Source organism: Dreissena polymorpha, chromosome 4 (genome assembly GCF_020536995.1).
Source record: "Dreissena polymorpha isolate Duluth1 chromosome 4, UMN_Dpol_1.0, whole genome shotgun sequence".
NCBI classification, from domain to species: Eukaryota; Metazoa; Mollusca; class Bivalvia; order Myida; family Dreissenidae; genus Dreissena; species Dreissena polymorpha.
Genome location: NC_068358.1, coordinates 37891262 through 37908585, shown reverse-complemented (window position 1 = coordinate 37908585; position 17324 = coordinate 37891262). Strand labels below are relative to the sequence as shown.

Genomic DNA, 17324 nt, shown 5'->3' with positions numbered 1-17324 from the left:
TGTCTGCAAAACTTCTATTTGTGTTACTTATTTGTATGTGTTAATTAGCGTGCATATATGTCATTCTTCTTCATAACCAGATAGATTACATTAGAAAAGGATAGAGCTGAAGATAAATTAAATAACCAAAATCAAGCCAAATAATAGAGGTACATCCTTGTTAAAATACTCAATACATTTCTGTTTGGGCTTTTGACTTGCCAAATAATAACCAGTCAGCAGAAAGCTCACAAAAAGATAATTTGACAAGAAAACCCATTTAGGCGTTTGACAAATAAAAGTTATAGACTAGAGACAGAAGTCTAAAAACGGTTTGAAGAGTTCTTGTCCAGAGTGTCCAGTTCATGCATACTTTCATTTATTATGGTTTGACTAACCATGGACAAAAACATCAGGATAAAGGTTGTAAAATACCAAGTCAACAGAACATACCAATTCAATAATAGTATCATATACATATATGTATTCATACAATGCAGAATTTGTATACACCAAGTTCACATATTCTTTTTGTAATCATATAATGTATTGGCAGAAAACATTGTACAATGTACATGGGCAGTTAAGAGAGCATACAGACCTGTTATGACTTCCCTTTGTAGCATGAAAGTTAAAACAAGCAGATGAAATGGTCATGAAAATGAGACAAGTCTGCAAAAATGTTGTTTCCTATTTTAGGATTCCATTTGAACACAAACTAAATGCAATATGTCTCTTGAAATGTCTCCTCTTTGAAAGCATGAATATCGTCATTATATTTTAATAAATTGATTAAGCAGCCAAAAAATTACTTAACCCATTGGTCAAGGGAGGTACATATGTTAGTCATGAACATGATGTACATGGACCTGATTGTATCCTTGTTTTCTCTACAGTTGACACAAATGAACCAATGCCAAGATGTTATTTCATATGTGTGTGGAGTTCAAAAATTTCATTGTAATTAATCAGTAATAATGTGATTTGTTAAAGTTTATCTTTAAAAGCAATTAATTTAGACCTATAATGAAAAGCAATAAATATATACCATTTACAAATATAGAACAAGTTATTGCATATGAAATAATATGGTGAAATAGGTTAAATGGGATAAGATGATACCATACAGCTATTAATACACCAATTTCAATCCAATTTGTTGTGTGATTGGTGCAATGTCCATTGAGAAAAAACACAATCATTAATTTTCACATATCTATTGATTGTTACTTCACAGATACCTACGCCTTGTCTAGCCTGCTGAGCACTGTCTGATTGTGGTTGAGAGTTCTGGGGTCTGGACTGACCACCATGAAGCCCTGGTTAGTAGACATCCCTGCTGTGACTGGTGAGATGGAGCTGCTACCAGTGCTGGGGCTGAAATAACAACCAGTGAAAGTACATGATTTAACTGCTACAGTAACTGCATCCTGGGTAAAATGGGCTAAATTCATGTGTGCAAAGAGTAATCCCAGATAAGCCTGTGCATTCTACACAGGCTAATCAGGGACAACATTTTCCACTTTTAAGGAATGTTTCTGTTTTAAGGAAGTCTCTCTTAAATGAAGATCTAATTTAGACGGAGTGTCTTTCTGGATTAGCCTGTGCAGAATGCACATGCTAATCCGTGGGGACACATTACATGAATTGATTTAACCCAGTTCTCCAAGAACGAGGCTCAAATAATAAGCAGGCTTAAACTGCTCACAAATTCTTTCATCCGTTTCAAAAACGACAAGCTTTATTTGATTGTTTTTTATTATAGACAATTAGTTAAAAGTTTATGGTGTTAACCTATCTAGTATCCATGTTCTTAAATTCATTCATAATTTTCAATATACAAATTAAGATCAACTTAATTAGTCTTTGTCTGAAAGTAGGTCAATGTGAAGGTCAAAATGCGGTCAGGTGACGTGAGTGTGTTGAAAGTGTACATATATCAAATACATCCAAGTATAAAAGCTTTGTAGCAAACGTATTTATATTTAGAAGAAATGCAAAATTTGAATAAACCAATAATTTTGACCATTTGAATTAGTCTTAGTCCCAAAGTAGATTCAATTTTTTGGTCAAAATGAGGTCAAATTATGTGGATGTGGTCATAAGTGTTCAAAGAAATCATCAATACAAGTATCAAAGCTTTGTAGGAAAAAATATTGATGTTAGACAAAATATGTCCTTTTGGCTAAACTTGTTCTGAAAGCATAAACAGCAATATTAATCCTGAACAAATGGATATAAGAAATTTTGAGAAGGTTTCCCTAGTTTGCTTTTAATCAAACCTTAAATATGTTTGGCTTAGTAGTGAAAGGCATCACCACAAAGAAGTCAGACAAAACCATCAATTAATTGGACTAAAAGTCCAATCTCATATCTTACTCATATTTACACTGATTAACATATAGTTCAACGTTTTGATTTTTTCCCAGTAATGGTTCCAATTAAGCACTATAATTATTTTGTCTCATATTCTGTTACCCAAGGCCCAGTAGAGAACAAACTTCTGTTGCCATGGTTTCAGTCCAGGTGTCACTGCAAACAGGAAGTTGGAGGTCACCAGAGGTCACAGTAAGTGTGCCATACAAGCCAGACGACAAATGTACTGAAATGAAAACATGAATATGTACATTAATATTAAGTGCTTAAGGCCCGGTCACACCGAGGTAACGAAGGAGAAACGGACATAATCATTTTATCTGTTCGTGTCCGTTCTCATCAGTTTAATGTCCGTTTCATATCCGGTGGATCCGCTTCTTGTTCAGCGATGTCCGGTGACATCCGTTCCGTCAGTTGGGAAGTTTTGAGCATGTTCAAAATTTTCCACCGGATAAAACGGACAGAGACCCCCGTTTGATGTGTGTTCTTCATAAGTTAGTTTACGGTTTGTTCGGAACTTGTGCCTTACACCTCCTGTACGAATCCGGTTTATGTCCAATAATGTCCCGTTGTCCTGGTCCACCACCGGACAACTACCGGACTAATACCAGACTTGCAACAGATAAACCGCACCATTCCGGACACCTAACGCATGTTCAACAGATAATAACGGACAGCTAACATACACAAAAGTGCCAGAAGTGTGGCGCAACAAAAGTGTTGACATACATTTAACCATAATTAGCCTGTGGGTCGAAGTATCATTTCATTTTGGTACGCCTTGTGAGAAGGGCATGTGCAATGGAGTGTCTTGCTCGCATCAATTAGAGTGTCAAGCCATCCCCGTGCAGGCCCTGATCGGCCCTGTGGATGCTAATTTGGCCATGCATCGTCTTGTTCAAAAGAGAGCAAGGAGACGGAGGCAGCCCAGATTATGGATCAGGGCCTGGCTGGGCAACGAGCCAAGGCGTCAGTTCGGTCTGTATGACCAACTTATGGTCAAACTACGATGAGAAAACCAACGCGCATTCATCAACCACATGAGAATGCCACCCGAGATGTTTGATGAAATTCTCGCAACAACTACAGACTTCCAATAGAACCAGGGATAGAGCTAGCAATTGCGCTGCCGCATCTTGTGCCTGGTTCAAAGTATTAAGTACCGTGATATGTGATTTGGCTGGAGGGTACCCCGCCACAATATTTCTCTTCTCGTGCCAGAAGAAAGTACCGCTAAATTTACTTAAGTGTTAAAATTAATTTAAAAAGGCTTCTGTTAGTCATTTTAATATATTTATTTATTTTAATGTTTACTTCTATCATCATTTTATATGAATCGAAGTGTGTTTAGTTATTGGTATAGGATAAAAGGCAAATAAATGAGTGCGCACACTACAACACTAACCTCCTAAATTGTATATTACCATTAGTACTGTCTTCAGCGCATATCTTGAAATGCACACAGTAATAAGCACTGTTTATCAAGTAGTATATTTTTACCTAATCATCCACTCGCTAAAAGTCATGGATTATGTACTGTGTCAAACACTTATAATCCACGCTAGCTTATCAAACTGTTATCTTTTACACGTCAGGTTTGTAGAGCAGTCATAGATGAGTATGCTGACGAGGTGATGCCGTTGACAACAACAGCTGCCGATTGGACGGGAATAGCGGACGGCTTCAGGGACAACTGGAATTTCCCCCATACTGTTGGTGCTATTGATGGCGAACATATTGCCTGCAAATGTCCACCAAGATCTGGGTCTACGTATTTTAACTACAAGAAGTGCTTCTCCGTTGTCCTGCTAGCTCTGGTGGATTATGACTACAAGTTTGTCTGGGCTGACATTGCAGGCCGTGGTGCTGAATCCGATGCACAGTTATGGAACGAGTCTGACCTGAAGGCAGCAGCTGAGAACGGAGACCTTGACCTGCAAGAGCCTGAATCTTTGCCACATGATACTGAGGATGTACTCTACTTTTTCAACGACCGTTTTTTGTACGTTGGTGTTCGGTACTTTTTGTCCGGTACTAATGCGTTACACTGCCGTTTTATCTGGTAGAAGTCCGTTACTCGCACGGTAATATCCATTAGCCGACCGTTAATTATCCGGTACAAATCCGTTACACGTACGTTTTTTCCCATTACATCACTGATACATGTGCGGTATTTGTGTGTTTCCTATGCTTCATACACCAATTGCGAGAGTCTTGGGCGGCATGGCAGGTACATTTTATCACCGGATTACCAAAATCAGCATATTTTGTCCGTTTTTTCTCCGTTACAAATTCATTAGTCGGTCTGACCAGGCCTTTAAGGATTATTCGTATGTAGGAAAGTGGGTCACTTGGGATGAAAAACATGTGTTGCACATCCAAAATTCTTGGTGATAACTTAATTTAAGTTCCAATGTAATAGCCTTAGATATGTGGATTTTTCACTAACTCATTACATTTTATCCTGACAAACAGATTGGCAGAGTGACTCCAATTTCCCTTGTCCATTCAGGGGCATAACTTTAATACAAAATAAAATTGATGAATAAATAACATAAATTAAAGAAACCTTTTTTTAAATTATATAAGGCCCAAGGTTTCTACAAAATACTTGACATTGAATTTACCCTATATTAAATTTCTTTCTAAACTGAAATGCATGATCTGACAGTTTAACTTACAACACTGCATCTCATCTGTACCCGTGGAACACTGTTCAACACTGTCACAAACTTGATTGGCTGGAATGCATTTATGGTCCAAGCACGTGAATTCACCATCCTTGCAGATACCTGCAAAATCATTTGGAAATGCACAAAATGCACAGTCTTAAGCTAAGAAAATACAAAGTTCGTACTTCTTCAACCTAACTATAAGACCCAGAATTAACCTGGATTAGACATGGTCAAGATAACCATTCTAGCCAGATTTCATCAACATACTGCCAAAACTGTGGTCTCTAGAGGTCACATAACCCCAAACGTAACCTTTAATAAAGAAGTAACCATTTAAAGTTGAAAAATCAAACCGCACCATGCACAACCACAACTGCCAGACATAAACTGATCTCGATGTCTAACTTGAGCATGCAATGTTCAGGTGAGCTAAAAGAGAGAAACTTGTACCTGTGTTATACAATAATTGCAATATAAACAGCCATACAGACTAAGCTAAGACACACTAGTGTACATACCACAGTATCTTTCAGCCCTACAGACTAAGCTAAGACACACTAGTGTAAATACCACAGTATCTCTCAGCCATACAGACTAAGCTAAGACACACTAGTGTACATACCACAGTATCTCTCAGCTCTACAGACTAAGCTAAGACACACTAGTGAACATACCACAGTATCTCTCAGCCCTACAGACTTAGCTAAAACACACTAGTGTACATACCACAGTATCTCTCAGCCCTACAGACTTAGCTAAGACACACTAGTGTACATACCACAGTATTGCTCAGCTCTACAGACTGAGCTAAGACACACTAGTATACATACCACAGTATTTCTCAGCCCTACAGACTAAGATAAGACACACTAGTGTACATACCACAGTATCTCTCAGCTCTACAGACTAAGCTAAGACACACTAGTGTACATACCACAGTATTTCTCAGCCCTACAGACTTAGCTAAGACACACTAGTGTACATACCACAGTATCTCTCAGCTCTACAGACTAAGCTAAGACACACTAGTGTACATACCACAGTATCTCTCAGCCCTACAGACTAAGATAAGACACACTAGTGTACATACCACAGTATTTCTCAGCCCTACAGACTAAGCTAAGACACACTAGTGTACATACCACAGTAGTTCTCAGCCCTACAGACTAAGCTAAGATACACTAGTGTACATACCACAGTAGTTCCAAGCCATACAGACTAACCTAAGACACACTTGTGTACATACCACAGTATTGCTAAGCTCTACAGACTAAGATAAGACACACTAGTGTACATACCACAGTATTTCTCAGCTCTACAGACTAAGCTAAGACACACTAGTGTACATACCACAGTATCTCTCAGCCCTACAGACTAAGATAAGACACACTAGTGTACATACCACAGTATTTCTCAGCCCTACAGACTAAGCTAAGACACACTAGTGTACATACCACAGTAGTTCTCAGCCCTACAGACTAAGCTAAGATACACTAGTGTACATACCACAGTAGTTCTAAGCCATACAGACTAACCTAAGACACACTTGTGTACATACCACAGTATTGCTAAGCTCTACAGAATAAGATAAGACACACTAGTGTACATACCACAGTATTTCTCAGCCCTACAGACTAAGCTAAGACACATAAGTGTACATACCACAGTAGCTCTCAGCCCTACAGACTAAGATAAGACACACTAGTGTACATACCACAGTATCTCTCAGCCCAACAGACTAAACTAAGACACACTAGTGTACATACCACAGTATCTCTCAGCCCTACAGACTAAGATAAGACACACTAGTGTACATACCACAGTATTTCTCAGCCCTACAGACTAAGATAAGACACACTAGTGTACATAACACAGTATCTCTCAGCCCAACAGACTAAACTAAGACACACTAGTGTACATACCACAGTATCTCTCAGCCCTACAGACTGAGCTAAGACACACTAGTGTACATAACACAGTATCTCTCAGTCCTACAGACTGAACTAAGACACACTAGTGTACATACCACAGTATCTGTCAGCTCTACAGACTAAGATAAGACACACTAGTGTACATACCACAGTATCTCTCAGCCCTACAGACTAAGCTAAGACACACTTGTGTACATACCACAGTAGTTCTCAGCCCTACAGACTAAGCTAAGACACACTAGTGTACATACCACAGTATCTCTCAGCTCTACAGACTTAGCTAAGACAAACTAGTGTACATACCACAGTATTTCTCATCTGACTGGTCATGACAGTCGGTGTATCCATCACATTTCCAATCACGCAGGTAACAAGAGAGCTCATCATCACACATAATCTCATGGATGCCACACTCTGAAAAAATACAGTGCCATTGTAATTAGATCTTCCTACCAACAACATGTCAAGTTGATATCCTAATATTTATCTGGATTTGCTACATACAAGAAATCCGACTTTCCGATGATGATAAAAAGATAACAACCACCGTGAATGTGTGTTTGTGTGTGCGTTTGTGTGATTACAATTGTATTTATAAAGAACTTCACTTAAATGACATTACCTTATCAACAATACACAGAGGGCGTAATCACGTGATAGTCAAGCTGGCGACATCCTTGCCTAGACAGGTATTTTTCGTCTTTTTTTTTAAATGCCGCTCACTTTTCAGACATATCAGCAATTGAGTTACTAGCGTATATTGCGTATTCATATTAACTTTATATCTCCACTTTACTGGCTACAAAATTTGCAAGCGCAATGACCTAATTACAGCTCCACTAAGAAAATTCGCAGCACGTAAAGTGGAGATAGAAAGCGAATTTTAATACGAAATAAATGCTTATCACTTTCTTAATAAAATGGCTGGAAATTGAGCCTCATTCAAAAATCAAACAAAAGTAATAAAGGGTTAAAAACAGTGAAACCTTCCTGTCTACTAGGCAAGGACTTTGCCATCTTGACTATGCTTATATTTGGAAAAAGTTTGTATACCCCCTATGTAGGCATCGGACATTAATTGTTTTCTTGAAGGCTGATTTCACTTCACAGCCGCATAAAATAGTCAAATACCTGATGTACAACATAATATGTATTTCCTATCGAACATATGTTATCATATTTCCAACTGCTTTCAAATGAATTCTTAAAACATTAACTAAAAAAACAACAGTGATTTATAACAAAAGAACCATATGCTATTACAATTATATCATACAATAATAAACATAAAAAAAGTGTTTTTCTGATTCTGTGTCATATAGAAATTACAAACAATTAAGGATTGCAAGGTTTGATAATTTAATCAGTCCTAATTTTTTGCACAACCAATATTTTACAGATAAAATGACAAGTTTCTACTTTTTTCAGAACTGCGGTTCTTACCTTCGTATTTGCACTCTTGGTCTGTCTCATCGCTGTTATCAAAGCAATCATCTCTATGGTTACAGAAACTGTCCCGTGGCACCGGAAGATTGTTGGCACATCGCCGATATCCTGGTCTCAACACTGACATAATGAAAGCGTAATGAAAGTTGTTTTTCTGATAAATAAGATCAATAATAATCATTCCGCAACTATATCATAAGTAACTGTTATTTTTACTCTTTTTCAAGCATTCAGGAATTAATTAACGGAGTACATGAAATAAATGGTTATTAAAGAAATTAGCATGATTTTGCTTTGATGCCATTGGGCACAATAAATATGTACTGTCTAAATCGAGGATGTAAGTAACAAGGAGTCCTAGAGCCATTGCACATTAAATTTGTAATAAAAATCATGAAATGCCCAGGAAACTCATATGGCTGTACAAGAAATATTGAAAGAATAAGAGTGGGTAACCATGGCAAAATGTTAATTACTAACCCTGTCTAACTGCCTTTATGCCATAGTTTCCAATTAACTTATTATTCTGTTTTCTATTGTATCAAAAGGCTTATAAAATATACATAACACAAAACATTTTAACCATGCTCACTGATCCAACAAATATAATCATACTATAAATTGTATACCTGATTATTTATCTTCCATCTTTTATTTACATTTTTTAATGTCTAATCGTAAATGCACCCACCCACTACATTTTATTGTCTATAAAGTTTAAGTTGACTGCTTGTGTGAAAGTAATTATTATATGTCAACTTTGAATCATACTTTAAAGCTATCAAATAGTTTGATTTTTGTTGTCTTCAACATTTAATGGGTACAAAAATCATGTTTGTATCTTTTAAAATGAAAAATATTCTTATAAGGAGAGATTTTTTTTCGCATAATGTGGGTTATATTTTCTAAGACGTAACCAATATGCATACTGCAATTGAGCTCATCTGAAAGGTCGAGGCAGTCAATGTGGTTGTTGCATTGAACAGACGTGGTCCACAGACAGAGACCGGAGTTGCATTGGAAACCTGAACAATCTGAAACAGCGACATGTAAAAACACTGAAATGACAATTAATTTAATAAGGGCTACTAAATTATTGCAGGTGATTTTTTCATAATTTACAATCTTAATTGTTTTATATCAGCAAAGTCCTTTATTAAAACCATTGAGAATATTCTTAATGACACACACAAATACAAACAAATGATCGCAAGCAAATAATTTCCATTGAACGCCTGAAAGAGTTTCCAGCATTACTTATATTCTGATGAAATCTGCAAGATGCAATATGAATGAACAACTAGTGCAGTTGATTTCATCAGAGAAATCATTAACAAACTAACAGGGCTTCTCACTTGTGCAGTTGATTTCATCAGAGAGATCATTAAAAAACTAACAGTGGAACTCACTTGTGCAGTTGATTTCATCAGAGAGATCATTAACAAACTAACAGCAAGGGGTACTTACTTAAGTGCAGTTGATTTCATCAGAGAGATCATTAACAAACTAACAGTGGAACTCACTTGTGCAGTTGATTTCATCAGAGAGATCATTAACAAACTAACAGCTAGGGGTACTTACTTGTGCAGTTGATTTCTTCAGAGAGATCATTAACAAACTAACAGCTAGGGGTACTTACTTGTGCAGTTGATTTCATCAGAGAGATCATTAACAAACTTACAGCTAGGGGCACTTACTTGTGCAGTTGATTTCATCAGAGAGATCGTTAACAAACTAACAGCTAGGGGTACTTACTTGTGCAGTTGATTTCATCAGAGAGATCATTAACAAACTTTCAGCTAGGGGTACTTACTTGTGCAGTTGATTTCATCAGAGAGATCGTTAACAAACTAACAGCTTGGGGTACTCACTTGTGCAGTTGATTTCATCAGAGAGATCGTTAACAAACTTACAGCTAGGGGTACTCACTTGTGCAGTTGATTTCATCAGAGAGATCGTTAACAAACTAACAGCTAGGGGTACTAACTTGTGCAGGTGATTTCATCAGAGAGATAATTTACAAACAAATAGGGTACTCACTTGTGCAGTTGATTTCATCAGAGAGATAATTAACAAACTAACAGTGGTACCCACTTGTGCAGTTGATTTCACCAGAGATATCATTAACAAACTAACAGTGGTACTCACTTGAGCAGTTGATTTCATCAGAGAGATCGTTAACAAACTAACAGTGGTACTCACTTGAGCAGTTGATTTCATCAGAGATCATTAACAAAATATGAGGGTTACGCACCTATGCAGTTGATTTCATCAGTCAGATCATTAACAAACTAACAGTGGTACTCACTTGTGCAGTTGATTTCATCATTGAGATCATTAACAGACTAACAGTGGTACTCACTTGTGCAGTTGATTTCATCATTGAGATCATTAAAAAACTAAAAGGGTACTAACTTGAGCAGCTGATTTCATCAGAGAGATCATTAACAAACTTACAGGGTACTCACATGTGTAGTTGATTTTATCATAGAGATCGTTCACAAATTACGAGAGTTACTCACTTCTGCAGTTGATTTCATCAGAGAGATCATAAACAAACTTACAATGGTACTAACTTGTGCAGCTGATTTCATCAGAGAGATCATTAACAAACTAACAGCTAGGGGTACTCACTTGTGCAGTTGATTTCATTAGAGAGATAATTAACAAACTTACAGATAGGGGTACTCAATGTGCAGTTGATTTCATTAACAGAACAGAAGAGAACTTTATTTTCACCCAAGTATATAACATATACAATACAAGCAATATAACAAAGTACAATATTAAGCACAATATTAAGACTTCCGATAATTTTTACAACAACACATATTATATAGTGAGAGTGGGGGTATGAATGGTAGAATGAATAAATATATATATGAAGTCTTTGAATTTATAGAATGAAGCAAAACCAATACTGATACTTAGTGGTTATTGCCTGCGAATGATGTAACGGTAGGTAATTAATTATGTAGCCCGATATGTAAATGATTCTAGTATTATTAGTGATCTTTAACCTTAATTGTGTGGTGTTATCTTTTGCACACGTCGTTTTCTTTAGCACGCGCTGGTTCGTGAAGCATTTGCTAAATGTAAAATTTCTTAATTTAAAGTTGCAAGTTTAATTAGTGAGATTAAAGCAATATTGCTGCATGCTGTTGATATATTCAGTTTCTATTGTTGGAACGGTTTAGGTCATTTGACGTGATTTGTTCGCTCGACTGCACACGAGGGCGATTTACAATGGGATTTGCCAATGGCATAAATCATGGCCGACTGGATAATGTTGGGGCTACCCGAGATGTTAGCTGTGCCTATCGAGGAAACAAAAGGTAAAACCGTTAGGATTAAGCAAATTGGTATATTAATTGTGTGTACAGCATGTAGGAAGAATGAGCTAAGCCTAGGGGACATTAAGAAGTGATTTCTAACAACTTAATAATAATGGTTACATTAGACAGCTAGTTAAAATATGCATTTTTAGCCAGTTTACCAAGATCTGTAGAAGTAGTGATTTAAAAAGTCAGGGCTATGAATAGCAAATAGATTTATGTACAGATTTTTTACGTATTAAAAAGATGCAGGCTTTTTTATCGAATAACTCGTTTAGACAAAATATACATAAGTAAAGGGCATAGGAAAATTGTAGGGTACAGTCATAATATATTACAGTACAGTCCAACCCCTCTTAAGCAGCCAGTCAAGGGAAACAGCCAAATTGGCTGCTTAAGCGGGGTGGACTTTTAAGAGGGGGTTGGGTCATAGGGAGTCTAGAGTTGATGAGTACATGGCCAACTGTTCAATTTTTGTATAAACAAAATGGTAAATATGTGTACATGTACTAAACAATAAATAATTTTATTTCTTCCTTTCTAAAGTCAGCTATAAAACAACATTTCCATTCAAAAAAATATTCTATTCATCTTTCTAATCATCATCATCAATATCATCCTCATCAGAATCAAGTCAATGAAAAAGATCATTCTCATGATTCATTGTTTACAGAATGCGCGTTGTTTGGCCCCAATGCGCTTAAGATGGGAACAGTTGTGAATCAGTTATGCGTGAATAACTCATGTGTCACTATAAATCGATAATTTAATTGGTTTATTGCAGTTTTATGTCTTTGTAATACCTTCCGCACGAATTGGTCCCGTCAGTGATCTCCTCCATGATAAAATCGTGGCCAGTTACTTAAGAGACTGATAATAGCAACCAGGTGTAATCCTACTGGTAATCGTGCTTTTCATGAATAATATTATAAAAACATTTATTTCGCCGTGTAAATGGTTTTATCAAAATTAATATTGAAATCATTGTAAATATAAAACAAATATAAATGTTTTGTTAAATTCCCAAATGAGAATCATAATTTGTAATCCGAAACACACTCCCGATTGATTTATGTTAACGAGACGTTTACAAATTCTAGCATCAAAAAAGTCCTCATGTATTTCCTTTGTCCCGACAAAAGTGCGCGAAAATTATGCACCAATGTACAATGTCACGTCATACCCATGCGTGCGTGTATTGATTTTTGGATAAAAACTTTGTAGCACAGAGAACATGTAGAGCAGTTGATTTCGGTTAAAAGTTGCGTTGTCCTTTTTAACTTTTAATTAGCCGATAATTGTCATAAATGCTTGAAATAGTATGATTCAACAGCAACAAATAATCAATTATAAATTAAGAATCACTTTTCCAGTACTAATAGATGATAATCGCATGTGCGGAAACAAAAAGATCAAACGGTCGCATATTGCTTTTAACCCGATAACCCAATAATCTGCCGCTAATTAATTGCAATTTGCAAACTGGCTGTCAAAATGTTTATCACACATTACGCTTCAGTACTGCAGAGCCTAAACCGCAGACTGGAAGTACGTATCGATTTTTTCGCCGTTGCGTCAGTGCAATTTTGCAAGTGTACATGACTGACTTACTCGCGCATGACCACTCATATGGGGGGAATTTAACATTTGGGATGCAAAATTGCTGGCCGCTGGCCGGAGAAAGGGGGTTACCGCTAAAAGAGGGGTGCATTATATAGTGTTTATCGATGGTCGCGGCACAGACCGGCCGCCTACACGGGGCGACCGGCGATGAGGGGTGACCGGAAGTAGGGGTTGGACTGTATAAGAAAAAAACAACAACAAAAATCAACAAACCAGTACCAAATTAATACAATCATACGTTAGCGGATGAAATAATAATATAACACAAATATTTACATTTCACACACTGAAATATATATTAAGTATTCACAAGTAAGTTAAGGGAGAATAGATTATACAATTTTTATCTATGTTGGTAGAACAATGTAATGATAAGCATAAATCATTAATCTTAAATTAGAGAGATAATTAACAAACTAACAGCTAGGGGTACTCACTTGTGTAGGTAGTTGATTTGATCAGAGAGATACTTAACTAGAGTTGCGACACCTTAAGGGTTTCGCGGGATGGAATGAGTGGGGAGATGAAATCAAATTGAAAACCTATTTCTTTTTGTGCATTTAATGATGGTAACCAAAGTTCTCTCAAAAAATTAATTTACATATCACATGATAGTAACCATAATACTCGCAGACATGTTTTTTTTTTTTGAGGCCGTTCGATTAGCTACCTTAAAAAGTAGAACTTCAATTCCCATGACTATAATATTAAAAAAGTGAAAAGAGCAAACAACTGCAGTGTGTCGGACATCCCCATCTTAAACACTATCGACTAGCATTAAGCCTTTTTCTGTGTTTACAAAATTCTGTGTATTTTATTGAAACATCATTATAGCTTTGCGTTCAAGATAGTGTTGAATTCATTTTGCAATGCAATCAGCGCTTTGATTTTATATTACGAAATGTACTACGCAATACATTGTGTGACGTCATTTCGGTGACGAAACACAATGGTTTTATTTACACTCTCTGGAATTTAAGGACATGTCGTTGTGTTTTTTATCTGTAAAGTATTTGTTTAAAGCATCGAACGAATGCAAAACGTATTTCGGATTGTGTGTTCATCATGCATAAATGTAAACATAGATAGGAATACAATACAATTGTGTGGTTTGAACTAAGTTTCGATAAAGACATGGATTAATAAAGGTAAAAGTGCATATCGTTTCAAATTGTTTGTTATAAACTTTTGATTAAAGTAGTCAACTTATTGTTACAAACATTGGATTAACGATGTCATTTAGGTAAGCGTGACGTTTATACTAATTTTTTTTTTATAACTCCTGTTAAAGCTGAAATTGAGACATCAAATTTCGCTACAAAACTGTGTCAGTCGCAATAGATATTTTAATGTGCTACGTGAAATTATAATTACGTTTAATTATTTTGGTTATTTGTTACGCACTTTATGCTGCTAATGATGTGTTGTTCACGGCAAGCCTCGCCGTGTAAACCTTTCTTCAACTCGTCGGACAAATTTAAGTACACGTGATACTTACATTGTATTTTATTTTTTCTGTGTATTTGATGATGGTAACCAAAGATATCACAGAAATTTTAATATACATGAAACTATTTCAGTTAATGCTATTTTGAGAAGACCGTCACCACTCTATCGTTTGTTATTGTTTATATCATTCTATTTTGCTCCTCTATATAAACATTTCTCAAAACCGGCTTTCCGTACTTTTATTTTGCATGCAACTGATTGCGCAATTTATGACGTATGTTGTGTGACGTAATTTATTTGTCAAAACAAACAATTTTTAGTTAAATTCTCTGGATGTTTTTAACAGTAATTTATTTGTTTAAAGCATCGAACGAATGCAAAAACGTATTTCGGATTGTGTGTTTATCATACATAATTGTAATTGTTATATAATATTGGATTATTGTCGTCATTAAGGTAAGCGTGTTGTTTATACTAAATTGATTTGCTGCTCACGTTTATTTATTGATTCAATAATTAAACCCTAAATTAATAATGTATTTGTCTCATGATTATCATGTTTATTAAAGATATTATCGGATAAATAGAATACCATGTTAATACCAGTGTGTACTTACATTTATCCGACACGTCTCGGAAAGCCTCGCCGTGTAAACCTTTCTTCAACTCGTCGCACACAATAACATAGATTTATGTCATGAATATCTAACCAATCACACTCGATCGCACAAAAGACATGCATGTGTACTTCGTATTGATATTCAAACACAATTATTACGTCGTTGTTTATAGATTTAACGCCTAACTGTATATATATTGAATTAATAACGCGTAACTTAGTTTCTTTGTTTCTTAACAAGATGGAAGCTAGCCTAAGCGCTTTTTATGACGTTACGTCACAATGTTTATCTACGCGCGTTGTGTTTCCCATAAAAAATATTTAAACGCAAAATACTCGAAAACTTGATTTTTCCCAGATATAACGCCTACGCCAACAGGTAGATCGCATTCTGGTTCATATACATGTCAAATTTCAGCAAACGTGTTCGGCCAGTTTTCAAGACTCCCAAATCGCAGTGATTTGCCTCAGCTTAACGAAACTTAGCCCCCTTTATCATTCGTTCAATTGAACGTCATCAATGATGACGTCCAATACATCACTCATTCCATACAAACTAACAGCAAGGGGTACTTACTTGTGCAGTTGATTTCATCAGAGAGATCATCAACAAACTAACAGCAAGGGGTACTCACTTGTGCAATTGATTTCATCAGAGAGATCATCAACAAACTAACAGCTAGGGGTACTCACTTGTGCAGTTGATTTCATCAGAGAGATCATCAACAAACTAACAGCAAGGGGTACTCACTTGTGCAATTGATTTCATCAGAGAGATCATCAACAAACTAACAGCAAGGGGTACTCACTTGTGCAGTTGATTTCATCAGAGAGATTATCAACAAACTATCAGCTAGGGGTACTCACTTGCGCAGTTGATTTCATCAGAAAGATCATTAACAAAATATCAGCTAGGGGTACTCACTTGTGCAGTTGATTTCATCAGAGAGATCATCAACAAACTAACAGCAAGGGGTACTCACTTGTGCAGTTGATTTCATCAGAGAGATCATCAACAAACTAACAGCAAGGGGTACTCACTTGTGCAGTTGATTTCATCAGAGAGATCGTCACATTGAGCCACCTTATCACAGCGAAAGTTGGAACTGATGCACTGGCCATTGGCACATTGGAACTGGTCTGCAGAACACTCTGAAAGGACATCAACATAATCATCATCATCATCATCATCATCATCATCATCATCATCATCATCATCATCATCATCATCATCACAATAACATCATGTAAACCATCATTATGTACAAATCATCAACACGATGACTACTTGGCATACCTTTAACTGTACCAAACTGATCATGGTTATTAAGTACAATAGGTACTATCAGTTTGTTCAACCGCATAAGCTGCAGCAGTACAGCAAAATAGTAGTATCAGTCGACACACATGTGCTGTATAATTCTCTCATTATAATTGATGCATAGTTTTTCTTAAAAAATAAAATGAACTAAATGACATGCATTTTATAACCTTTAATACTTTCTAACTTGATGCCTTAATGAATATCAATAGGCACATATTGTTAAATGTTTGGTTGACGCCTTCAAATTTACATTAAATAATTTTCCTCACAAAATTTAATTATTAAATAAAAAAACATTCAACAAGTTTTCAATTCAAAACAACATCAGAAGGTTTCTATTGCAAATTAATTGCCTATAATTTGTGTGAAGTGAATTCCATGAAATTACACTGCAATAAAAATCAAACTGCTAAAGACCTAAACTGAACAAGGCAATAATAAAATTCATTTAAAAGATGAAATGTTGACAATCAAAGTAGTTATAAATTCCAGCTATAAATAAAATAAAAATGATCAAAACTTTAATTAATAACACTGTCAAAACATGAAATATGATATTACTCCCTT

At 36.0% G+C, this 17324-nt stretch overlaps 1 protein-coding gene across 5 annotated transcripts in view; it reads right to left on the bottom strand.

Annotated features, from left to right (window-relative positions):
- LOC127877703 (atrial natriuretic peptide-converting enzyme-like) overlaps positions 1-17324 on the bottom strand; it is a 167182-nt gene that overhangs the window by 11907 nt on the left and 137951 nt on the right. For 4 of the 5 annotated variants that reach the window (XM_052423834.1, XM_052423833.1, XM_052423836.1 and 1 more), the window contains 7 exons: positions 16475-16585; positions 9337-9441; positions 8405-8527; positions 7265-7375; positions 5037-5147; positions 2458-2581; positions 1225-1356 (listed from right to left, as the gene is read on the bottom strand). In XM_052423834.1, coding sequence (XP_052279794.1) covers positions 1225-1356; positions 2458-2581; positions 5037-5147; positions 7265-7375; positions 8405-8527; positions 9337-9441; positions 16475-16585 — 817 coding nt within the window. The remainder of the gene's footprint in view (positions 1-1224; positions 1357-2457; positions 2582-5036; positions 5148-7264; positions 7376-8404; positions 8528-9336; positions 9442-16474; positions 16586-17324) is intronic. The other variant, XM_052423832.1, reaches the window with a different exon arrangement.